Genomic DNA, 26,902 nt, shown 5'->3' with positions numbered 1-26,902 from the left:
CCTGCCGCGTCCTCGGCTAGATTACAAGACCATGTATCGCAGGAGCTGTGCATTGTGGAGAGCAGCTCAGCCCCGGCACTGCGGACACAGGGACTCACCCATCACAGCAGAACAGGTCTCGGCGCCCATAGCAACCAATCATAGCATAGCTTACAGCTCTGCTAGAATGAAAGCTGAGCTCCGATTGGTTGCCAAGTGCAACAAGTTGATCTAGAATGCCCATCCACATCAGTGACCGCGGTGAGGTCATCACCCTCACGTCACATCCACTGACAGGAATGGTCCATATGCTGCTCCTAAGAAAATAGGGAGCTGTCAGGACACAGGCCAGGAAGTGTTGTCATAGGGATACAGATGCTGGTGTCTGCATGATAAACATTTAGGGAAGGTTCACACATCTCACAAATGTCTTTCCTGGTCATCAGATGTATTCCTGGCTCTGATCACAAGTTCCTGGCTGAACAATGAGGATCCGGCATGTTTTACAGAAATGTTGACCCACACAGGGCGGTCCCGTCCAGATGACAAAGCTGCAGCGCCCCCACCGATGGCCAGGAGCAGCCCCACACCAACTGCCAGGAGCATTCTGCAGCCCCCTATCCCAGTTACAGACACCCGGAACCCCTCTACAGCATGCGGCACCCCACACCAACTACCAGCTTCCACCGTCTACTCACACGCGGCGCCCCCGACCCCGTTTAAGAGCATTTTACCCCCTTACACCAACTACAAGCATCCACATCCTGCGCTCCAGACCCTCCACCTCATCTGGACTACAAGCATCCGCATCCTGCGCTCCAGACCCCCCCACCTCATCTGGACTACAAGCATCCGCATCCTGCGCTCCAGACCCTCCACCTCATCTGGACTACAAGCATCCGCATCCTGCGCTCCAGACCCCCCCCCACCTCATCTGGACTACAAGCATCCGCATCCTGCGCTCCAGACCCCCCCCCCACCTCATCTGGACTACAAACATCCGCATCCTGCGCTCCAGACCCCCCCCCCACCTCATCTGGACTACAAGCATCCACATCCTGCGCTCCAGACCCTCCACCTCATCTGGACTACAAGCATCCGCATCCTGCGCTCCAGACCCCCCCACCTCATCTGGACTACAAGCATCCGCATCCTGCGCTCCAGACCCTCCACCTCATCTGGACTACAAGCATCCGCATCCTGCGCTCCAGACCCCCCCCCCACCTCATCTGGACTACAAGCATCCGCATCCTGCGCTCCAGACCCTCCACCTCATCTGGACTACAAGCATCCGCATCCTGCGCTCCAGACCCCCCCACCTCATCTGGACTACAAGCATCCGCATCCTGCGCTCCAGACCCTCCACCTCATCTGGACTACAAGCATCCGCATCCTGCGCTCCAGACCCCCCCCCCACCTCATCTGGACTACAAGCATCCGCATCCTGCGCTCCAGACCCCCCCCACCTCATCTGGACTACAAGCATCCGCATCCTGCGCTCCAGACCCCCCCACCTAATCTGTACTACAAGCATCCGCATCCTGCGCTCCAGACCCCCCCCCACCTAATCTGTACTACAAGCATCCGCATCCTGCGCTCCAGACCCCCCCCACCTCATCTGGACTACAAGCATCCACATCCTGCGCTCCAGACCCCCCCCCCCCCCACCTCATCTGGACTACAAGCATCCACATCCTGCGCTCCAGACCCTCCACCTCATCTGGACTACAAGCATCCGCATCCTGCGCTCCAGACCCCCCCCACCTCATCTGGACTACAAGCATCCGCATCCTGCGCTCCAGACCCCCCCACCTCATCTGGACTACAAGCATCCACATCCTGTGCTCCAGACCCCCCCCCCCCCACCTCATCTGGACTACAAGCATCCACATCCTGCGCTCCAGACCCTCCACCTCATCTGGACTACAAGCATCCGCATCCTGCGCTCCAGACCCCCCCCACCTCATCTGGACTACAAGCATCCGCATCCTGCGCTCCAGACCCCCCCCCACCTCATCTGGACTACAGGCATCCGCATCCTGTGCTCCAGACCCCCCCCCCCCCCACCTCATCTGGACTACAAGCATCCGCATCCTGCGCTCCAGACCCCCCCCACCTCATCTGGACTACAGGCATCCGCATCCTGTGCTCCAGACCCCCCCCCCACCTCATCTGGACTACAAGCATCCGCATCCTGTGCTCCAGACCCCCCCCACCTCATCTGGACTACAAGCATCCGCATCCTGTGCTCCAGACCCCCCCCCCACCTCATCTGGACTACAGGCAACCGCATCCTGTGCTCCAGACCCCCCCCCCCCCCCACCTCATCTGGACTACAGGCAACCGCATCCTGTGCTCCAGACCCCCCCCCCCCCCCACCTCATCTCATCTGGACTACAAGCATCCGCATCCTGCGCTCCAGACCCCCCCACCTCATCTCGACTACAAGCATCCTCATCCTGTGCTCCAGCCCCCCCCCCACCTCATCTGGACTACAAGCATCCGCACCCTGCGCTCCAGACCCCCCACCTCATCTGGACTACAAGCATCCAGCAGAAACCCCCCCCCTCAAATACAAGTATCCAGCATCCCCCACCTTTACTGCAGGCCTTCAGCAGGACCCCCGGACTCAGTTTTGGTCCAGTGTTTGTATTGGGGGGGGTCACACGGTCTGATTACTCGGGGTTGATCCACAGATCATAGACCGGTCATGTGCACCGGCCCATAGAATCTCCAGGCACGACGATGCCGTCCCTGAAAGCCACAGAACGCACTCATACGAGAAGACTGGCTGTGTGCACGAGCGCTTTAACCCTCACTCAGAAGAGAAAGATCCTGAGCTTTTATCTTTCCAGCAGCCCCATGCAAGTCCAGGGCATATGGTCACAGGGTATAGGGGACATCGTGCAGAAATCTCAGCCCCATCTTTGGGCATTTTCAGCACCGTGGTAAGAAAGTCGCACACCTGGGATGTGACCGACCACCTCCAAAACCAACGAGTATTGTGAAAGTGGCAGAAGCGCTGGCGCGTGATCACCGTGACATTGGGGTCACACAGCGAGCACTCTGCGGTCACCGCCGGCATTACACACTTCCCAGTGATACCGAGCACACGCTTACACAACCAGCAGTGACGCAGCACAGGAAACCAGGGCCGCAGACCGACGTGTCGCCACCAGACCCTGACCACCACCATTATTAATAAAGGGGTCTCCATTATTGGGACCTCACTCAGGCTGCCAACTTGACTTTTTATATTTTTCTGGACAGCTTCTAAAAAAAAAAAAAATAAATAAAATCACTGACATACAGTGTCTTACAGACACATTGAAAAACCATAAATGATGAGAAGTGATCCACAGCACATAATCCTGAGATGAATACCAATCTTTATATAGCGCCAACATATTCCGCAGCGCTTTACAGTATCTGATTTGCCTCTGCGGATCCGCAAGCAATGTACAGTACTATGGTAGACAATGGCTTTTAAAAAGCGCAGTGCATATGCTGCGGATTCCGCAGCGGTTTAACTCCTGTTCCATTGTCCAGGTGTCAAAACACAGGGCAAAACTGCAGGCAAATCCGCAGCTCAATCCGCATGGTGTGCACTCACCCTTATGGGTGAGAACGAGTACTTTGAATTGGATCCTATAATGAATGGGCAGCCAGTGTAAGGACTGGCGAAGAGCGGACACGTCCGAGTACCGATTAGCCAGATGGATGACCCTGGCTGCTGCATTAAGTATGGACTGGAGAGGGGAAAGTCGAGTGACGGGGAGGACAATTAATAGAGCGTTGCAGTAGTCCAGGCGGGAGAGGATCAATGCAACATTGAGGGTTCTTGCTGTTTCCATGATGAAAAAAGGGAGTTCTGGAGATGTTCTTTAGGTGTAAGCGGCAAGAGCGGTCAAGAGATTGTATATGGGATGTGAAGGAGAGATTGGTGTCAAACAAAACACCCAGACAGCGCGCCTGCTGCCGGGGTGTTATTATGGTACCACCCACGGAGAGGGAAATGTCAGATTTAGGGTGGTTAGTAGACGGCGGGAGCAGAAGTTGTTCAGTTTTGGAGAGGTTGAGTTTCAGATAGAGAGCAGACATGATATTGGAGACTGCGGACAGTCACTGGCGTTCTGTAGTACAGAGGGGGTAAGGTTGGGGGAAGACGTATATAGTTGTGTGTCATCAGCATAAAGATGGTACCGAAAGCCAAATCTGCTGATGGTCTGTCCAATTGGGGCCGTGTAGAGAGAAAAGAAGGGGGCCAAGGACTGAGCCTTGAGGGACCCCGACAGTGAGAAGAAGAGGAGATGACATGGAGCCAGAGAACAAAACACTGAAGGAGCGGTCAGAGATAGGAAGAGAACCAGGAGAGAGCAGTGTCCTTAATGCCTAGTGACTGGAGCCTAGAGAGTAGGAGATGGTGGTCAACAGTATCGAAAGCTGCAGAAAGGTCAAGAAGAATGAGCAGAGAGTGGTCACCGTTAGGTTTTGCTGTCCGAAGGTCATTGGACACTTTGATGAGTGCAGTTTCAGTCGAATGTAGGGGGCGGAAGCCGGACTGTGAAGGGTCTAGAAGGGAGTGAGTGGAGAGGTAACGGATGGGAAAATGCCCGAGGAGAGGGAGAGATTACAGATTGTAGTTAGGCGAGTTGTGACAACTGGAGAGAGAGACTGGAGGAGATGTGAGGGAATGGGGCCGCTAGTGCATATCGTCGGACGAGAAGAAGAGAGGAGTCTGGAGACTTCTTCTGTGAAGGGATCAAATGTGGAGAGTGAGCCAGGGGAAATGCAGGAATGGATGGGAGTCACAGCACTTGGTGGTTGGGAGCAGATTTCCTGACGGATATTATCCATTTTCTCTGTAAAGTGGGAGGCCAGATCATCAGCACAAATGTCTGTGATAGGGGCTTGTGCTTTTGGCCTGAGGAGGGAGTGAAAGGTGTCAAAAACTTTCTTGGGGTTGTTGGCTAGTGAGGAGATCAGAGAAGAGGCTGCAGTCACTGACCTGGAGATGATGAGGGTCACTATCACCTGGACAAGCTTTTTCAGCATCAAAAAAAAGGCACTTCTGCCACAGCACAATAATCTGGGACATGCAGGAGCCGCACTGGGGTTACCTGCTTCATGGGGGCCAAAAAGCCACCAGTGAAAGCCCACAGCTGTACCCCAGACGTGCATGCTCACTGAGCCAACAGCTGCTCCTTCAGAAGCCACCATACACATGCATGCTCACTGAGCCAACAGCTGCTCCTGCAGATGCCCCCATACACATGCACGCTCACTGATCCAACAGCTGCTCCTCCAGATACCCCCATACACGTACACACTCATTGAGCCAACTGCTCCTACAGATGCTCCCATATACATGCACCCTCACTGATCCAACAGCTGTTCCGCCAGATGTTCCCATACACGTGCATGCTCATTCAGCAAACATCTATTCTTTCAGACATCCCCATACACATGCATGCTCACCGTGTGTATATTTTAACTAAAAGGCAGTTTCTTAGGTGGTGTGAGTGGATGATCGGGTGTGGACAGCCTTCAGACACCGGATCCTTCCTTTCCTCGACATTTGTCATGACATGTGCAGGGGTACAGCCACCAGGGCACAGTCTGCACAGCATGGCGATGGCACTGTGATCAGCATCCGTGTACCGCATTACCTCCGCTCGCTCAGGGTCAGGACCGGGGGGCAGCACTGCACAGACACCAGGATTATAGCAATGTGCTGCGCACTCCTTCACGAGCCGTGGTTTGGATTTAACAAAAAAAAAAAAAAAGTATTAAAATCTAAGAGTGCAGTCACGTGTCAGGGCTCCCCGCGGTTTAGCTGGAGGAAGATGCAATGTCAGCACCACCACACCCCACACAGAGGGATTTTTCACCATGTTCATATTGCATACAGTTCTCAACAATGAAATTGAAACATCAAGAAAGAAAAGTGCTGGAATTCTGGAACTCACAGGGTGAAGACGTCACCGATCTGCAAATTATGGAAAAACGGGAACAAAAATATTCAAAACATGTGGAGTCTGAGCCAGAAATCCCGGCACCGCCAGCCCTGGCTGCCATCGCTGAGGTTATTAATGGTCATCTGAGGACTATACAAATCATCAAGATCCGCTGCTGGCAGCTCCTGTGTGATCACCAACGTTCCCGATGTGCTCGATGGGACACCATCATCCCAGGAGTGGCACCGATGTAATGCTCTCCCATGAAGGCCTCTCATGGTGCTGCCCATGTGGTCTCCAGACCAATCTCTGTGCCCAAGACAACCGGGACTCAGCGCTCAAGAGAACACCTCTAGCAGGTTTGCATTTGAGGTTAACGGAGCAGCCTTCACTAGGGAATATCACACAGGTCCTAATCCCAGAATCATGGTTTGGGGGGCAATGGACAGTAGCTGGAACCCTCTAGTCTTCATTCCTGGTGCCCACATTGATTTGGTAGTGGCTCCAGTGGTGTGGCCGATTTTCCAAAATGTCCCAGGAGCCATTCTATCCACGCGACATCCCCAGGCCACGTTAATGGTGCTGCGGTGCAGCCTGCATGGCCTACACCTGCCCCCGTGGCTGCAGCGTCTCTGGACTTGTCTCCATGGGTCACACAGGAGCTGCCAACAGAGGATCTTGATGATTTGCACTAGTGCATTCAGTGGCAGAACCTTCCTCAGACGACCATTAATAACCTCTCAGTGACTGCAGCCGAGCCTGGAGGTGCCAGGATTTCTGCACAAGGAATTTCTGTTGAGGAATGATGTATTAAGGAGGTGACGATCGGAGGTGCTGCTCCCGGACCCCCCAGCAGTAATTGGTGCAGTAATGGCATTGACTTGTCCTACAGCTCCTGGAGATGGAAGAGACGCCGTCTGCAGCTCCAGAGGGAGAAATCTCTTTGAAGTATAAAACAATGAGGTGCAGCTGTCGCACCCCCAATTATCACAGGGCCTCCACAACATATGTGCCATATACCGCCCCCTATAAGAGAAGCCAGCGACATATGGGGAGCCGGGCAGCTGAGGGGCCTGCACAAGGTAGAAGTGATCACCAGCCCCCGATCTGGAGCAACTACAACCCCCATCCATTAGTGCCCCCCAGTAACAGGCCGATCACTGGGTGCCCCACAATCAGGACCCCTGGTCATCAGCTCGAGTCTGTGGGGACCCTGCGGCCAGCGATAAGCCGTCTCTATCTCCAATACAGGGACAATGTAAAGAGGGATTCCAATATGTAGGTGATACGTCATACTGGCGGGCTCCCGGGGGCCATAACAGAAAATGGGCCCTGCGTCCTCTGTGCTGATGCCAGGAGCAGTTGACTGTAGCACGGTGGGGCATGCACCCCGCACAGGGGACGGCGGCGGAGCACAGCGCTGGGCACGGCTCTGCTCCACACCATAGACACTGAATGGCACAGGCACGCCTCGACACACACGGGGTGTGAGGATTTATGCATCAGGATATATTCAGGGACAGGAGCTTTACCATAGGATAAGACAGAATCTGCAAATCCAAGAAGGATCAGTAGCAGGAAGCGGGTATCCCGAGTATTGATAGGGGAAAACCATGACAGCGCCACACCTGTCTACAGGCTGTGTGTGGCATTACAGTCCTGACATCAAGAGCACTGTGATGCAATACCTGACATGACCATGCCCAAGTGTGGAGATGTTCCTGTAAGAAGCCATGTTTTGTTTTGTTTTGTTTTAACAAAGTGATTACCCCATAGGCATCTTTGTATAGGTTAAATTGATGATGGGGTCCGACTACTGCAACCCCCCACATTTACCTGTGTGAATTCAACAGACGTGCACATGACTGCCGCTCCAGTCACCTCTACGGGAGCAGTAGAAGAGGTGTGACCACCGCTCCAGTCACCTCTACGGGAGCAGTAGAACAGGTGAGACCACCGCTCCATTTACCTCTACGGGAGCAGTAATGCACGTCTGACCTCCGCTCCATTCACCTCTACGGGAGCAGAACAGGTGAGACCACCACTCCATTCACCTCTACGGGAGCAGTAATGCACATCTGACCTCTGCTCCAGTCACCTCTACAGGAGCAGTAGAACAGGTGAGACCACCGCTCCATTTACCTCTACGGGAGCAGTAATGCACGTCTGACCTCCGCTCCATTCACCTCTACGGGAGCAGAACAGGTGAGACCACCACTCCATTCACCTCTACGGGAGCAGTAACGCACATCTGACCTCTGCTCCATTCACCTCTACAGGAGCAGTAGAACAGGTGAGACCACCACTCCATTCACCTCTACGGGAGCAGTAACGCACGTCTGACCTCTGCTCCATTCATCTTTACGGGAGCAGTAGCGCGCCGTGTGACCTCTGCTCCATTCACCTCTATGGGAGTAGTAGTCGTCCAGAACTTCTAGCTGCATATACAGTGGAGACTGAAGCAATTCGGCCAAGTCTGAATTAAAAATATTAAACAAAACAAAAAACCCCCCCACCATTCTACGGTTTTAATTCCACAGCTCCTATGCTGATCCATGTGTCTCCATGGTAACAAACAATCCCTGTGTAGTGTCCTCATACACAGAGGAGTGAGCCTCAATATACAGAGATTGATCATTTACATAGCTGCAGTGTAAAGCATGGGGGACATCATTAGAGCAAGTCCCAGGTAAGAATCGTGAAGCAGCTGCAGACCTGATACCAGAAAGCACGGGATTGTGGAAGGTCAGGAGACAGATGGACTCCGATATCATACGCTGGATTACAGGAATAATGCCCGTAGTGCTGTGCATTAGATGGCGTCGCTCCAGTCCGGGTGACTAGAAGAGGCTCGGCGGAGAATCGCTGCGTCACTGATAGAGGGAGAAGGGGAGAAAGCCATCACACCCGGTCACAAGATCACTAGAAAGTAAGTGCCCCCCGCAAAGCTTCCAGAAGCGTCCTTACACCTGTGCACAGTCCATGGAGCCCGTCACTGCGAGGTCATCAGGCTGAAGGCAGCGCCAGCGTCCTGCCATCTGGGGGGTGGACGCTGACCCCTATTCTACGAGCCCCCCATGATCAGAGGTCACAATCAGATAAACACTGGAGTCCATGTAGGGGGCATGCTGAGAGCTGTAGTCACTCACGAGCAGCCAGAAGTATAAATAAACCCTCTGCACTTCTCCGGGGATGAGGCGGCCATTTATACACTTATTTTTTGGGCATTTGCACCATGTGGTCGGACCAGCTCTCTGCCCCCCGCAGCCACTGGCCTAAGGGGCAATCCACCCAGACCTCATCATCTCCCCACCGATCACCCACCAGGACCTCAGGATGTCGGCTACAAGACTGCTAGAAGGGGACAGGGCTGCAGGACGGGGCCAGGGCTGCAGGACGGGGCCAGGGCCGAAGGACGGGGCCAGGGCCGAAGGACGGGGCCAGGGCCGAAGGACGGGGCAGTCAGGTCTCTTCCCACCTCATGCACACAGATGTCCGTGACCGCCGGGCCTGGGAACGGATGACAAGTGCCGGCCATTTCAGCAGATGGAACATAAAAGGGAAGAAAAATAGGAAAAACCTGCAGAGACAACTGGAAGAAAAAAAAAAAAAGTACGTGCGCCCCTCCTATCCGATCAGTACCCAACACCCGGCCCTTCAGGAGGGAGCGCAGGTCTGACGCGGATTTACCAGAAATTCCCAGAAAGTGAGAATTAATACAACAATGGAAAAGTGATGACTCTAGCCATTAGTTATCGGGGGAGGGGAGTCCGGGACGTGCTCACATGGGGGTTGTAGTCACGGCCAGCCACGAGTCCTGCATCATCCGAGCACCGGGGTGTCGTATCCTCACATGACTACAGGGTTAACCCCCTAACCCCCAGCCCGTGCAGACAAGACTCTGAAGACAGCTCTGCTACATCCCATCCACCAAAGCTGCCGCACTATGGATGGCAAGAGGGAGACCACCGAGCACAGACGGGCAGAAACACCACAAAATCGATGCCAGATTAGGCCTCTTTCACACTTCAGTTTTTTGCATCAGTTATAATCCGCTAAAAAGGCGGACAAGCGGATCCGTTCTCAACTGATGTGAACGGATGGCACAGGAGAGGAGGAGGAGGAGGAGGAGGAGGAGGAGGAGTGGCCTCTTTCACATTTCCGTTTTTTACAATCAGTCACAATCCGCCAGGTTTTGAAAAAAAACGGATCCTCAAATTTTTTTTGAGGATCCGTTTTTTTCCCATTGACTTGCATTAATGGCGGATTGTGACGGATTGCTGTCCGTTGCATCCGTTTTTTGTGAGGATCCGCCAAAAGTTGCTGTCCGTCATCATCGTCAAAAATTTCAAAACGGAGCTGTAACGTTTTTTTCTCTGGCGGATCCTGCAAACACTGATTTAACCCGAATTTCTTTCTGGGTGTCGGACAAAAAAAAAAAAAATATATCTCTCTCTCTCTCTCTCTCTGTTAACATCAGTTGAGAACGGATCCGCTTGTCCGCCTTTTTGGCGGATTATAACTGATGCAAAAAACTGAAGTGTGAAAGTGGCCTTATCAAATATTCTGGATTATAAGACAAGTCCAGATTTAAAGGACACATGGCGAGGCAGGAGGCACAAGGTACCTCGGGAGCGACGGACCACCAGCCCACCTGACGTGTCCCTAAAGGTCGGAAGCAGCAGAAGGTGCCGGACAGGAGCGAGATCTGCAACCACAGTGAGGAATGTCTCAGGAGGGCGAGACGAGCTACAAACTGGAAAATTCCAGGGAACAGCCACAGAAAATGACAAAACTCCCGGCTCTCACCGACCGCCAGGGACAATCGCTGAGACTTTTTCACCTCTTACTGAGGGTCCGGCCGCTCTTCCTGCAGGCTCTCCAGCCATTATCTATCAACATCTGATAATCTAGAACTTTGGATAATCCAAAGGATACAGACAGGACGCGTTTTACCTCTGTTGTGTGCCTGGTGAGGAGTAAAGATCTGAAGGCGAGAAGACGACAAGTAGAAAGCCAGCAGCAAGTCTGGAGAGACGGGCTTACATCAAGAGAGGAGTCTCTCCGATCCCTCCGAGACGCACCGTGATCAGACGCTGCTGCGCCCCCAAAACATAATTACACAAAGTCTCCCCCCCGCCGCAAATACAGGCGCAAACCAGAGACAAGAAAACACCACGAAATAAGTATCAGAACCCAATATGGAGCCTAGCTCAGCTTCATGGAGGCCACTGTCAGCTCTCCAGTCACTGACCGCCACACACAGGGCAGCATACAGTTGTGGCCAAAAGTATTGACACCCCTGCAATTCTGTCAGATAATACTCAGTTTCTTCCTGAAAATGATTGCAAACACAAATTCTTTGTTATTATTATCTTCATTTAATTTGTCTTAAGTGAAAAAACACAAAAAATATTTGTCCTAAAGCCAAATTGGATACAATTCCACACCAAACATAAAGAGGGTGGACAAAAGTATTGGCACTGTTCGAAAAATCATGTGATGCTTCTCTAATTTGTGTAATTAACAGCACCTGTAATTTACCTGTGGCACCTAACAGGTGTTGGCAATAACTAAATCACACTTGCAGCCAGTGGACATGGATTAAAGTTGACTCAACCTCTGTCCTGTGTACTTGTGTGTACCAAATTGAGCATGGAGAAAAGAAAGAAGACGAAAGAACTGTCTGAGGACTTGAGAAACCAAATTGTGAGGAAGCATGAGCAATCTCAAGGCTACAAGTCCATCTCCAAAGACCTGAATGTTCCTGTGTCTACCGTGCACAGTGTCATCAAGAAGTGTAAAGCCAATGGCACTGTGGCTAACCTCCCTAGATGTGGACGGAAAAGAAAAATTGACAAGAGATTTCAACGCAAGATTGTGCGGATGTTGGATAAAGAACCTCCACTAACATCCAAACAAGTTCAAGCTGCCCTGCAGTCCGAGGGTACAACAGTGTCAACCCGTACTATCCGTCGGCGTCTGAATGAAAAGGGACTGTTTGGTAGGAGATCCAGGAAGACCCCACTTCTTACCCCGAGACATAAAAAAGCCAGGCTGGAGTTTGCCAAAACTTACCTGAAAAAGCCTAAAACGTTTTGGAAGAATGTTCTCTGGTCAGATGAGACAAAGGTAGAGCTGGACTGCTTGACCGTGTGCATGGCATTATGAAGTCTGAAGACTACCAACAAATTTTGCAGCATAATGTAGGGCCCAGTGTGAGAAAGCTGGGTCTCCCTCAGAGAGGTCATGGGTCTTCCAGCAGGACAATGACCCAAAACACACTTCAAAAAGCACTAGAAAATGGTTTGAGAGAAAGCACTGGAGACTTCTAAGGTGGCCAGCAATGAGTCCAGACCTGAATCCCATAGAACACCTGTGGAGAGATCTAAAAATGGCAGTTTGGAGAAGGCACCCTTCTAATATCAGGGACCTGGAGAAGTTTACCAAAGAATGGTCTAAAATTGCAGCAGAGCATTGTAAGAAACTCATTGATGGTTACCGGAAGCGGTTGGTCGCAGTTATTTTGGCTAAAGGTTGTGCAACCAAGTATTAGGCTGAGGGTGCCAATACTTTTGTCTGGCCCATTTTTGGAGTTTTGTGTGAAATTATCAATGTTTTGCTTTTTGCTTCATTCTCTTTTGTGATTTTTCATTTAAGACAAATTAAATGAAGATAATACCAAAGAATTTGTGTTTGCAATCATTTTCAGGAAGAAACTGAGTATTATCTGACAGAATTGCAGGGGTGTCAATACTTTTGGCCACAACTGTATCTACTGCAATACTACTGCCCCCTATGTACCAGAATACAACTACTACTATAATACTGCCCCCTATGTACAAGAATTTAACTACTATAATACTGCCCCCTATGTACAAGAATTTAACTACTATAATACTGCCCCCTATGTACAAGAATTTAACTACTATAATACTGCCCCCTATGTACAAGAATATAACTACTATAATACTGCCCCCTATGTACAAGAATATAACTACTATAATACTGCCCCCTATGTACAAGAATATAACTACTATAATACTGCCCCCTATGTACAAGAATATAACTACTATAATACTGCCCCCTATGTACAAGAATATAACTACTATAATACTGCCCCCTATGTACAAGAATATAACTACTATAATACTGCCCCCTATGTACAAGAATATAACTACTATAATACTGCCCCCTATGTACAAGAATATAACTACTATAATACTGCCCCCTATGTACAAGAATATAACTACTATAATACTGCCCCCTATGTACAAGAATATAACTACTATAATACTGCCCCCTATGTACAAGAATATAACTACTATAATACTGCCCCCTATGTACAAGAATATAACTACTATAATACTGCCCCCCATGTACAAGAATATAACTACTATAATACTGCCCCCCATGTACAAGAATATAACTACTATAATACTGCCCCCCATGTACAAGAATATAACTACTATAATACTGCCCCCTATGTACAAGAATATAACCACTATAATACTGCCCCTATGTACAAGAATATAACCACTATAATACTGCCCCCATGTACAAGAATATAACTACTATAATACTGCTCCCTATGTCCAAGAATATAACTACTATAATACTGCCCCTATGTCCAAGAATATAACTACTATAATACTGCTCCCTATGTACAAGAATATAACTACAATAATACTGCCCCCTATGTACAAGAATATAACTACTATAATACTGCCCCCTATGTACAAGAATATAACTACTATAATACTGCCCCCTATGTACAAGAATATAACTACTATAATACTGCCCCCTATGTACAAGAATATAACTACTATAATACTGCCCCCTATGTACAAGCATATAACTACTATAATACTGCCCCCTATGTACAAGAATATAACTACTATAATATTGCTTCTATGTACAAGAATATAACTACTATAATACTGCCCCCTATGTACAAGAATATAACCACTATAATACTGCCCCTATGTACAAGAATATAACTACTATAATACTGCCCCCCTATGTATAAGAATATAACTACTATAATACTGCTCCTATGTATAAGAATATAACTACTATAATACTGCTCCCTATGTACAATATAACTACTATAATACTGCCCCTATGTACAAGAATATAACTACTATAATACTGCCCCTATGTACAAGAATATAACTACTATAATACTGCCCCTATGTACAAGAATATAACTACTATAATACTGCCCCTATGTACAAGAATATAACTACTATAATACTGCCCCTATGTATAAGAATATAACTACTATAATACTGCTCCCTATGTACAAGAATATAACTACTATAATACTGCCCCCTATGTATAAGAATATAACTACTATAATACTGCCCCTATGTACGAAGAAATACGCATATATAACTTTTGTTTATTATTCCCATTGCTTGAATGGACTCAGAAGAAGGAAGAATTTGAAACCACCCCAAAAATGAAATACATAAATAACAGTCCCTGTGGTGGGTGCAGCAGAAGTGCCGCTCTGAGCTGAGCATATACCGTAAGTAGGTTAGAAGGAAACAGACGAGCGATTGTTGTGCAGATTATTCTGCTTGGGTCCTCACTTTGGGCAATTTCTGTGGGATCAGAAGAGAGTGTGTAACAGGGATCAGCGGAGTCCAGGAGAGGCGGGTGAGGTGTTATGTCACGCAGTGATGGGGGACAGTGGTCCGTGTCTCCCGGCCCTCCCAGGGACAGTGGCGGGCTCCACAGACACATGCAGGCTGCTCTCGTCAGCGCCTGGGCTCGGGCCTAGCAGGAGGCACATTCCAGGCAGCATACCGTGCCCGTCCTAATAAATAACCAGACCAAAATAGAGCCAGAGGCTTCTTGGCGTTTCCTCCCCGGCCGGGCGCTGCTCACATCACACAGCAGAGGAAAAGCAAACAGGGCGCCGGCAGCACAATGGACTCCCACCAAGCCCGGAGAGACCCCGACCATCCCTCAAAACCGGAGCCAAAATAAAGAACGCTGCACCGAGGCCGTGACCATCGAGCCGACCCTGAGCACAGCGTTCTGGGATGGAACGTCCCAATCTTCCCTCTAAGTTTCTGTGCTTTGAAAGTGGGAAAAAAATAATTCTGTATTTCTTTTGTGCTTCATTCACATTGTGGTGAAAAAGATTCTCCAGGTCAGCTCGATTACAGCCATGCCGAAGGGGTAGATAGATTTTTATACTTTAGTATATTTTTTTTTGGCCCGTGTCGTCTTTTTTTTCCGTGATGCTGTCATGTTACATATGTGTTTTCTCCATGCCGAGATGAAGCTTTCATTGATCCCATTTTGAACTTTTACATTTTTCCTTTTTTTTGGTCCTGTTACAGTGAACCTACGAGCGATTGCAGTCTATAGTGTAAATGACGGTGTCCTACGAGGGTCCCGCCGAGGCTTGGCGGGAGCACAAAGATGACCGACTGTTGAGGACAGTGAAGCCTTCATCTCCTACGAGAACGTGGAGATCTGAGTGCTCCCTCTACGGCCTCAACTACCTTTATAGTGATGTGGAGCGGCGCAGCAGATGACCATGGAGGGGGTCCTACAGAGACCCCACTACATGATAAAAATGTCCCTGGCGTTATGGGCCCAACGACAGAACAGGCCTGAATCCATACAAATGGCCGAGACGATCGGATCATTTCCGGGACCAGCCATGTTGATATGTATCATCAAAGACCAAGCGACGACTTACAATGGAGGGGAACTCAACCCGCCCCCCTATAACCAAAAATGATAAATATTCCCATCCCCCCACACCCAGGTGATCCCAGCAGATGTTGTCAGGAATGGCTGGAGCACCGGTACCAGCTAGAAGACTTCCGTGGCATCTGGCGGCCATACTGGGCACATGGGAGTGATCAGGACTGAGGAAGAGACATGAATGAGCACTTACTGGTTCCTCTGTGATCGGCCCTCCTGGTACACGTTCTGTAGAGGGATGGTGACCTGCCCTAGAAACTGGTCCATGCCAATGAGTGCGCGATGCATGACAATCAGCTGGAGTTCACAGTTTTCTCCTCGTTCCAGGGCCCCGGGGCAAAGCTCGAAGGAACATTCCTCCTTCCATTCCGGAGATCCCGGGGTCTTCTCTGCCACCGAGGTGCTGTACTTCTCCCGTCCAACCTGGATCAACGTGTAGGCATCGCTGGTGCCATGTTTCCCCTTAGCACGGAGCCCTTTGGCTTGCAGGATGGTGACCTGGACATGGGTGGGATACCAGCCCAAGTCGGGTTCAGGTCGTAGAGACATCTGGAGGATCAGGGGGTAAGAAGAAGTGCCAGGAACCAGACGTACCTGAAAAATATAAAGGACTAATTTAAATGAGACGACCATTTGTACCAGGACCTACCTACCTGGATTGCTAAACAATGAGGTCCGGGAGAGAGCGCCGGAACCCGGCTGCCACATGTGGAGGGAAGGGGCAGGGAAACAAGGCTGGACCGTGAGCGCCACACGTGAAAGACCAGGAGATGGCAGTGGACACAGGGTGCTACATGAAAATGGAAGGGAAAGACTTCGGGACCCCAGGTGCTACACGTGGAGGGGAGAGAGAGGGTTCCAGCTCCCGGTGACACATTGGGGGGGGGGGCTTTTGAGGGCGCCAGATCTCGGACGACACACATGAAAGGCCAGGAGATGGTAGTGGACCCAGGGTGCTACACAAGGATGGCAGGAAAAAAAATAAAAAAGTGTGGAACAGAGGCACCACACGTGGAATGCATGGACAGAAAAGTGAACCCCAGGTGATACACAAGGGTAGGGACAAAGCACTAAATCCCAGGACCACACTTGGAGGGCCAGGAAAGAGCGTCAGGACCCGAGCACCAGACAAGATCAGGGAGACAGCGCCAGACCACAGGTGCCACACTTGGGAGGGCTCAATTGTTAGTGCAGGCTGATGGGTGGGATAGCGCATCATTCATCAGTGGTGCACCAACTATTTACGAGTATCCACCAGCAGCGTACTGTGTATACAAGAGAGCACACCCACAGTGTATACAGCTCCTACTGATGGCACACCTCATACACAGGAGCAGCCACTGACAGCGCACCACGTATACAAGAGAGCACCATGTATACAGGAGAGCACACCCACAGTGTATACAGCTCCTACTGATGGCACACCGCATACACAGGAGCAGCCACTGACAGCGCACCACGTATACAGGAGAGCACCATGTATACAGGAGAGCACACCCACAGTGTATACAGCTCCTACTGATGGCACACCGCATACACAGGAGCAGCCACTGACAGCGCACCACATATACAGGAGAGCACCATGTATACAGGAGAGCACACCCACAGTGTATACAGCTCCTACTGATGGCACACCGCATACACAGGAGCAGCCACTGACAGCGCACCACGTATACAGGAGAGCACCACGTATACAGGAGAGCACACCCACAGTGTATACAGCTCCTACTGATGGCACACCGCATACATAGGAGCCGCCACTGACAGCGCACCACGTATACAGGAGAGCACCATGTATATAGGAGAGCACACCCACAGTGTATACAGCTCCTACTGATGGCACACCGCATACACAGGAGAAGCCACTGACAGCGCACCACGTATACAGGAGAGCACCATGTATACAGGAGAGCACACCCACAGTGTATACAGCTCCTACTGATGGCACACCGCATACACAGGAGCAGCCACTGACAGCGCACCACGTATACAGGAGAGCACCACGTATACAGGAGAGCACACCCACAGTGTATACAGCTCCTACTGATGGCACACCGCATACACAGGAGCAGCCACTGACAGCGCACCACGTATACAGGAGAGCACCACGTATACAGGAGAGCACACCCACAGTGTATACAGCTCCTACTGATGGCACACCGCATACACAGGAGCCGCCACTGACAGCGCACCACGTATACAGGAGAGCACCATGTATATAGGAGAGCACACCCACAGTGTATACAGCTCCTACTGATGGCACACCGCATACACAGGAGAAGCCACTGACAGCGCACCACGTATACAGGAGAGCACCATGTATACAGGAGAGCACACCCACAGTGTATACAGCTCCTACTGACGGCACACCGCATACACAGGAGCAGCCACTGACAGCGCACCACGTATACAGGAGAGCACCATGTATACAGGAGAGCACACCCACAGTGTATACAGCTCCTACTGATGGCACACCGCATACACAGAAGCAGCCACTGACAGCGCACCACGTATACAGGAGAGCACCATGTATACAGGAGAGCACACCCACAGTGTATACAGCTCCTACTGATGGCACACCGCATACACAGGAGCAGCCACTGACAGCGCACCACATATACAGGAGAGCACCATGTATACAGGAGAGCACACCCACAGTGTATACAGCTCCTACTGATGGCACACCGCGTACACAGGAGCAGTCACTGACAGCGCACCACGTATACAGGAGAGCACCATGTATACAGGAGAGCACACCCACAGTGTATACAGCTCCTACTGATGGCACACCGCATACACAGGAGCAGCCACTGACAGCGCACCACGTATACAGGAGAGCACCATGTATACAGGAGAGCACACCCACAGTGTATACAGCTCCTACTGATGGCACACCGCGTACACAGGAGCAGTCACTGACAGCGCACCACGTATACAGGAGAGCACCATGTATACAGGAGAGCACACCCACAGTGTATACAGCTCCTACTGATGGCACACCGCATACACAGGAGCAGCCACTGACAGCGCACCACGTATACAAGAGAGCACCACGTATACAGGAGAGCACACCCACAGTGTATACAGCTCCTACTGATGGCACACCGCATACACAGGAGCAGCCACTGACAGCGCACCACGTATACAGGAGAGCACCATGTATACAGGAGAGCACACCCACAGTGTATACAGCTCCTACTGATGGCACACCGCATACACAGGAGCAGCCACTGACAGCGCACCACGTATACAGGAGAGCACCATGTATACAGGAGAGCACACCCACAGTGTATACAGCTCCTACTGATGGCACACCGCATACACAGGAGCAGCCACTGACAGCGCACCACGTATACAGGAGAGCACCATGTATACAGGAGAGCACACCCACAGTGTATACAGCTCCTACTGATGGCACACCGCATACACAGGAGCAGCCACTGACAGCGCACCACGTATACAGGAGAGCACCACGTATACAGGAGAGCACACCCACAGTGTATACAGCTCCTACTGATGGCACACCGCATACACAGGAGCAGCCACTGACAGCGCACCACGTATACAGGAGAGCACCATGTATACAGGAGAGCACACCCACAGTGTATACAGGAGAGCACACCCACAGTGTATACAGCTCCTACTGATGGCACACCGCATACACAGGAGCAGCCACTGACAGCGCACCACGTATACAGGAGAGCACCACGTATACAGGAGAGCACCACCCACAGTGTATACAGCTCCTACTGATGGCACACCGCATACACAGGAGCAGCCACTGACAGCGCACCACGTATACAAGAGAGCACCACGTATACAGGAGAGCACACCCACAGTGTATACAGCTCCTACTGATGGCACACCGCATACACAGGAGCAGCCACTGACAGCGCACCACGTATACAAGAGAGCACCATGTATACAGGAGAGCACACCCAGTGTATACAGCTCCTACTGATGGCACACCGCATACACAGGAGCAGCCACTGACAGCGCACCACGTATACAAGAGAGCACCACGTATACAGGAGAGCACACCCACAGTGTATACAGCTCCTACTGATGGCACACCGCATACACAGGAGCCGCCACTGACAGCGCACCACGTATACAGGAGAGCACCATGTATACAGGAGAGCACACCCACAGTGTATACAGCTCCTACTGATGGCACACCGCATACACAGGAGCCGCCACTGACAGCGCACCACGTATACAGGAGAGCACCACGTATACAGGAGAGCACACCCAGTGTATACAGCTCCTACTGATGGCACACCGCATACACAGGAGCAGCCACTGACAGCGCACCACGTATACAGGAGAGCACCACGTATACAGGAGAGCACACCCAGTGTATACAGCTCCTACTGATGGCACACCGCATACACAGGAGCAGCCACTGACAGCGCACCACGTATACAGGAGAGCACCATGTATACAGGAGAGCACACCCACAGTGTATACAGCTCCTACTGATGGCACACCGCATACACAGGAGCCGCCACTGACAGCGCACCACGTATACAGGAGAGCACCACGTATACAGGAGAGCACACCCACAGTGTATACAGCTCCTACTGATGGCACACCGTGTACACAGGAGCAGCCACTGACAGCGCACCACGTATACAGGAGAGCACCACGTATACAGGAGAGCACACCCACAGTGTATACAGCTCCTACTGATGGCACACCGCATACACAGGAGCAGCCACTGACAGCGCACCACGTATACAGGAGAGCACCATGTATACAGGAGAGCACACCCACAGTGTATACAGGAGAGCACACCCACAGTGTATACAGCTCCTACTGATGGCACACCGCATACACAGGAGCAGCCACTGACAGCGCACCACGTATACAGGAGAGCACCACGTATACAGGAGAGCACCACCCACAGTGTATACAGCTCCTACTGATGGCACACCGCATACACAGGAGCAGCCACTGACAGCGCACCACGTATACAAGAGAGCACCACGTATACAGGAGAGCACACCCACAGTGTATACAGCTCCTACTGATGGCACACCGCATACACAGGAGCAGCCACTGACAGCGCACCACGTATACAAGAGAGCACCATGTATACAGGAGAGCACACCCAGTGTATACAGCTCCTACTGATGGCACACCGCATACACAGGAGCAGCCACTGACAGCGCACCACGTATACAAGAGAGCACCACGTATACAGGAGAGCACACCCACAGTGTATACAGCTCCTACTGATGGCACACCGCATACACAGGAGCCGCCACTGACAGCGCACCACGTATACAGGAGAGCACCATGTATACAGGAGAGCACACCCACAGTGTATACAGCTCCTACTGATGGCACACCGCATACACAGGAGCCGCCACTGACAGCGCACCACGTATACAGGAGAGCACCACGTATACAGGAGAGCACACCCAGTGTATACAGCTCCTGATGGCACACCGCATACACAGGAGCAGCCACTGACAGCGCACCACGTATACAGGAGAGCACCACGTATACAGGAGAGCACACCCAGTGTATACAGCTCCTACTGATGGCACACCGCATACACAGGAGCAGCCACTGACAGCGCACCACGTATACAGGAGAGCACCATGTATACAGGAGAGCACACCCACAGTGTATACAGCTCCTACTGATGGCACACCGCATACACAGGAGCCGCCACTGACAGCGCACCACGTATACAGGAGAGCACCACGTATACAGGAGAGCACACCCACAGTGTATACAGCTCCTACTGATGGCACACCGTGTACACAGGAGCAGCCACTGACAGCGCACCACGTATACAGGAGAGCACCACGTATACAGGAGAGCACACCCACAGTGTATACAGCTCCTACTGATGGCACACCGCATACACAGGAGCAGCCACTGACAGCGCACCACGTATACAGGAGAGCACCACGTATACAGGAGAGCACACCCAGTGTATACAGCTCCTACTGATGACACACCGCATACACAGGAGCAGCCACTGACAGCGCACCACGTATACAGGAGAGCACCACGTATACAGGAGAGCACACCCAGTGTATACAGCTCCTACTGATGGCACACCGCATACACAGGAGCAGCCACTGACAGCGCACCACGTATACAGGAGAGCACCATGTATACAGGAGAGCACACCCACAGTGTATACAGCTCCTACTGATGGCACACCGCGTACACAGGAGCCGCCACTGACAGCGCACCACGTATACAGGAGAGCACCACGTATACAGGAGAGCACCACGTATACAGGAGAGCACACCCACAGTGTATACAGCTCCTACTGATGGCACACCGCGTACACAGGAGCCGCCACTGACAGCGCACCACGTATACAGGAGAGCACCACGTATACAGGAGAGCACACCCACAGTGTATACAGCTCCTACTGATGGCACACCGCATACACAGGAGCAGCCACTGACAGCGCACCACGTATACAGGAGAGCACCATGTATACAGGAGAGCACACCCACAGTGTATACAGCTCCTACTGATGGCACACCGCATACACAGGAGCAGCCACTGACAGCACACCACGTATACAGGAGAGCACCATGTATACAGGAGAGCACACCCACAGTGTATACAGCTCCTACTGATGGCACACCGCATACACAGGAGAAGCCACTGACAGCGCACCACGTATACAGGAGAGCACCACGTATACAGGAGAGCACACCCACAGTGTATACAGCTCCTACTGATGGCACACCGCGTACACAGGAGCAGCCACTGACAGCGCACCACGTATACAGGAGAGCACCATGTATACAGGAGAGCACACCCACAGTGTATACAGCTCCTACTGATGGCACACCGCATACACAGGAGAAGCCACTGACAGCGCACCACGTATACAGGAGAGCACCACGTATACAGGAGAGCACACCCACAGTGTATACAGCTCCTACTGATGGCACACCGCATACACAGGAGCAGCCACTGACAGCGCACCACATATACAGGAGAGCACCACGTATACAGGAGAGCACACCCACAGTGTATACAGCTCCTACTGATGGCACACCGCATACACAGGAGCAGCCACTGACAGCGCACCACATATACAGGAGAGCACCACGTATACAGGAGAGCACACCCACAGTGTATACAGCTCCTACTGATGGCACACCGCGTACACAGGAGCAGCCACTGACAGCGCACCACGTATACAGGAGAGCACCATGTATACAGGAGAGCACACCCACAGTGTATACAGCTCCTACTGATGGCACACCGCATACACAGGAGCAGCCACTGACAGCACACCACGTATACAGGAGAGCACCATGTATACAGGAGAGCACACCCACAGTGTATACAGCTCCTACTGATGGCACACCGCATACACAGGAGCAGCCACTGACAGCGCACCACGTATACAGGAGAGCACCATGTATACAGGAGAGCACACCCACAGTGTATACAGCTCCTACTGATGGCACACCGCGTACACAGGAGCAGCCACTGACAGCGCACCACGTATACAGGAGAGCACCATGTATACAGGAGAGCACACCCACAGTGTATACAGCTCCTACTGATGGCACACCGCATACACAGGAGCAGCCACTGACAGCGCACCACATATACAGGAGAGCACACCCACAGTGTATACAGCTCCTACTGATGGCACACCGCATACACAGGAGCAGCCACTGACAGCGCACCACGTATACAGGAGAGCACACCCACAGTGTATACAGCTCCTACTGATGGCACACCGCATACACAGGAGCAGCCACTGACAGCGCACCACGTATACAGGAGAGCACCATGTATACAGGAGAGCACACCCACAGTGTATACAGCTCCTACTGATGGCACACCGCATACACAGGAGCAGCCACTGACAGCACACCACGTATACAGGAGAGCACCACGTATACAGGAGAGCACACCCACAGTGTATACAGCTCCTACTGATGGCACACCGCATACACAGGAGCAGCCACTGACAGCGCACCACGTATACAGGAGAGCACCACGTATACAGGAGAGCACACCCACAGTGTATACAGCTCCTACTGATGGCACACCGCGTACACAGGAGCAGCCACTGACAGCGCACCACGTATACAGGAGAGCACCATGTATACAGGAGAGCACACCCACAGTGTATACAGCTCCTACTGATGGCACACCGCATACACAGGAGCAGCCACTGACAGCGCACCACGTATACAGGAGAGCACACCCACAGTGTATACAGCTCCTACTGATGGCACACCGCGTACACAGGAGCAGCCACTGACAGCGCACCACGTATACAGGAGAGCACCACGTATACAGGAGAGCACACCCACAGTGTATACAGCTCCTACTGATGGCACACCGCGTACACAGGAGCAGCCACTGACAGCGCACCACGTATACAGGAGAGCACCATGTATACAGGAGAGCACACCCACAGTGTATACAGCTCCTACTGATGGCACACCGCATACACAGGAGCAGCCACTGACAGCGCACCACGTATACAGGAGAGCACACCCACAGTGTATACAGCTCCTACTGATGGCACACCGCGTACACAGGAGCAGCCACTGACAGCGCACCACGTATACAGGAGAGCACCATGTATACAGGAGAGCACACCCACAGTGTATACAGCTCCTACTGATGGCACACCGCATACACAGGAGCAGCCACTGACAGCACACCACGTATACAGGAGAGCACCATGTATACAGGAGAGCACACCCACAGTGTATACAGCTCCTACTGATGGCACACCGCATACACAGGAGCAGCCACTGACAGCGCACCACGTATACAGGAGAGCACCACGTATACAGGAGAGCACACCCAGTGTATACAGCTCCTACTGATGGCACACCGCATACACAGGAGCAGCCACTGACAGCACACCACGTATACAGGAGAGCACACCCACAGTGTATACAGCTCCTACTGATGGCACACCGCGTACACAGGAGCCGCCACTGACAGCGCACCACGTATACAGGAGAGCACCACGTATACAGGAGAGCACACCCACAGTGTATACAGCTCCTACTGATGGCACACCGCATACACAGGAGCAGCCACTGACAGCGCACCACGTATACAGGAGAGCACCATGTATACAGGAGAGCACACCCACAGTGTATACAGCTCCTACTGATGGCACACCGCATACACAGGAGCAGCCACTGACAGCGCACCACGTATACAGGAGAGCACCATGTATGCAGGAGAGCACACCCACAGTGTATACAGCTCCTACTGATGGCACACCGCATACACAGGAGCAGCCACTGACAGCGCACCACGTATACAGGAGAGCACCATGTATACAGGAGAGCACACCCACAGTGTATACAGCTCCTACTGATGGCACACCGCATACACAGGAGCCGCCACTGACAGCGCACCACGTATACAAGAGAGCACCATGTATACAGGAGAGCACACCCACAGTGTATACAGCTCCTACTGATGGCACACCGCATACACAGGAGCAGCCACTGACAGCGCACCACGTATACAAGAGAGCACCATGTATACAGGAGAGCACACCCACAGTGTATACAGCTCCTACTGATGGCACACCGCATACACAGGAGCAGCCACTGACAGCGCACCACATATACAGGAGAGCACCACGTATACAGGAGAGCACACCCACAGTGTATACAGCTCCTACTGATGGCACACCGCATACACAGGAGCAGCCACTGACAGCGCACCATGTATACAGGAGAGCACCACGTATACAGGAGAGCACACCCAGTGTATACAGCTCCTACTGATGGCACACCGCATACACAGGAGCAGCCACTGACAGCGCACCACGTATACAGGAGAGCACCATGTATACAGGAGAGCACACCCACAGTGTATACAGCTCCTACTGATGGCACACCGCATACACAGGAGCAGCCACTGACAGCGCACCATGTATACAGGAGAGCACCACGTATACAGGAGAGCACACCCACAGTGTATACAGCTCCTACTGATGGCACACCGCATACACAGGAGAAGCCACTGACAGCGCACCACGTATACAGGAGAGCACCATGTATACAGGAGAGCACACCCACAGTGTATACAGCTCCTACTGATGGCACACCGCATACACAGGAGCAGCCACTGACAGCGCACCACGTATACAGGAGAGCACCACGTATACAGGAGAGCACACCCAGTGTATACAGCTCCTACTGATGGCACACCGCATACACAGGAGCAGCCACTGACAGCGCACCACGTATACAGGAGAGCACACCCACAGTGTATACAGGAGAGCACACCCACAGTGTATACAGCTCCATACAGGAGCGGCCAGCAACGGCGCACGATGTATACAGGGCCACCCACATGGTATACAGCACCTACTGATGGCACACCGCATACACAGGAGCACCCACCCACATTGTATACATCGCAACACGTATACATGTACTCCCACCAGGTATATTGGGGTACCCATGGACTGTACAGTGTGGCAAGAAGCATTATATACAACACCTACCTAGGGTGCACCATATACACAGGGTCACCCACTGACAGTGTATACAGCGCTGTGACCCCCTGAATGATGCAGCACTTATCCCAGCAGGCAGCTCACCTCTCAGCTGATGCACATTGTGCTGATACAATCCCAGGGGCCAGACAAGCCGGGGGTCCTCAGTGTCTGCTGCAGGGGGTGAGCAGAGCAGGCGGGGTGGGTCCTGCAGCTTCTGCTGCAAAGTAACTTTCTTGTGTGTCTGCTGCTCAGAAGAGGAGGAGAAATGGAGGGGGAGGAGATCCTGCAGCAGAGGAGCAGCACGGGGAGACTGCTCTGCAATACACTGCACACACTGCCCACTGGGGGGATGTGCACTGGCCTGATTACCACAGCTGCTCCCCTACACTGCATCCCTGCTCACCCCACCCCCATACCCTCAGTCACTGCACCTCTACATCGCTTATCACTGCACCCTCAGTACCTACCTCTGGTCACTGCACCTCTCCTCCCTACACCCCCGGTCACTGCACCTCTCCTCCCTGCACCCTCGGTCACTGCACCTCTCCTCCCTGCACCCTCGGTCACTGCACCTCTCCTCCCTGCACCCTCGGTCACTGCACCTCTCCTCCCTGCACCCCCGGTCACTGCACCTCTCCTCCCTGCACCCCCGGTCACTGCACCTCTCCTCCCTACACCCCCGGTCACTGCACCTCTCCTCCCTACACCCCCGGTCACTGCACCTCTCCTCCCTACACCCCGGTCACTG

General features: G+C 52.1%; 1 protein-coding gene across 3 annotated transcripts in view; it reads right to left on the bottom strand.

The window, feature by feature from the left end:
* RAB11FIP5 (RAB11 family interacting protein 5) overlaps window positions 1-26,533 on the bottom strand; it is a 76,771-nt gene extending 50,238 nt beyond the window's left edge. Inside the window, exons 1-2 of one of the 3 annotated variants that reach the window (XM_073555064.1) lie at window positions 26,161-26,533; window positions 15,859-16,259 (exon numbers count right to left, since the gene is read on the bottom strand). In XM_073555064.1, coding sequence (XP_073411165.1) covers window positions 15,859-16,214 — 356 coding nt within the window. In that variant the 5' untranslated portion in view covers window positions 16,215-16,259; window positions 26,161-26,533. Of the gene's footprint in view, window positions 1-15,858; window positions 16,260-26,056; window positions 26,106-26,160 lie in introns of those variants that run through there. The other 2 variants (XM_073555063.1, XM_073555062.1) reach the window with 2 other exon arrangements.
* Window positions 26,534-26,902: the final 369 nt, after the last annotated feature.

This window comes from Dendrobates tinctorius, unplaced genomic scaffold (genome assembly GCF_039654945.1).
Source record: "Dendrobates tinctorius isolate UK_male_01 unplaced genomic scaffold, ASM3965494v1 ptg000216l, whole genome shotgun sequence".
Taxonomy (NCBI): domain Eukaryota; kingdom Metazoa; phylum Chordata; class Amphibia; order Anura; family Dendrobatidae; genus Dendrobates; species Dendrobates tinctorius.
The sequence above is the reverse complement of the archived record's forward strand: the minus strand, read 5'-3'. Positions and strand labels throughout refer to the sequence as shown.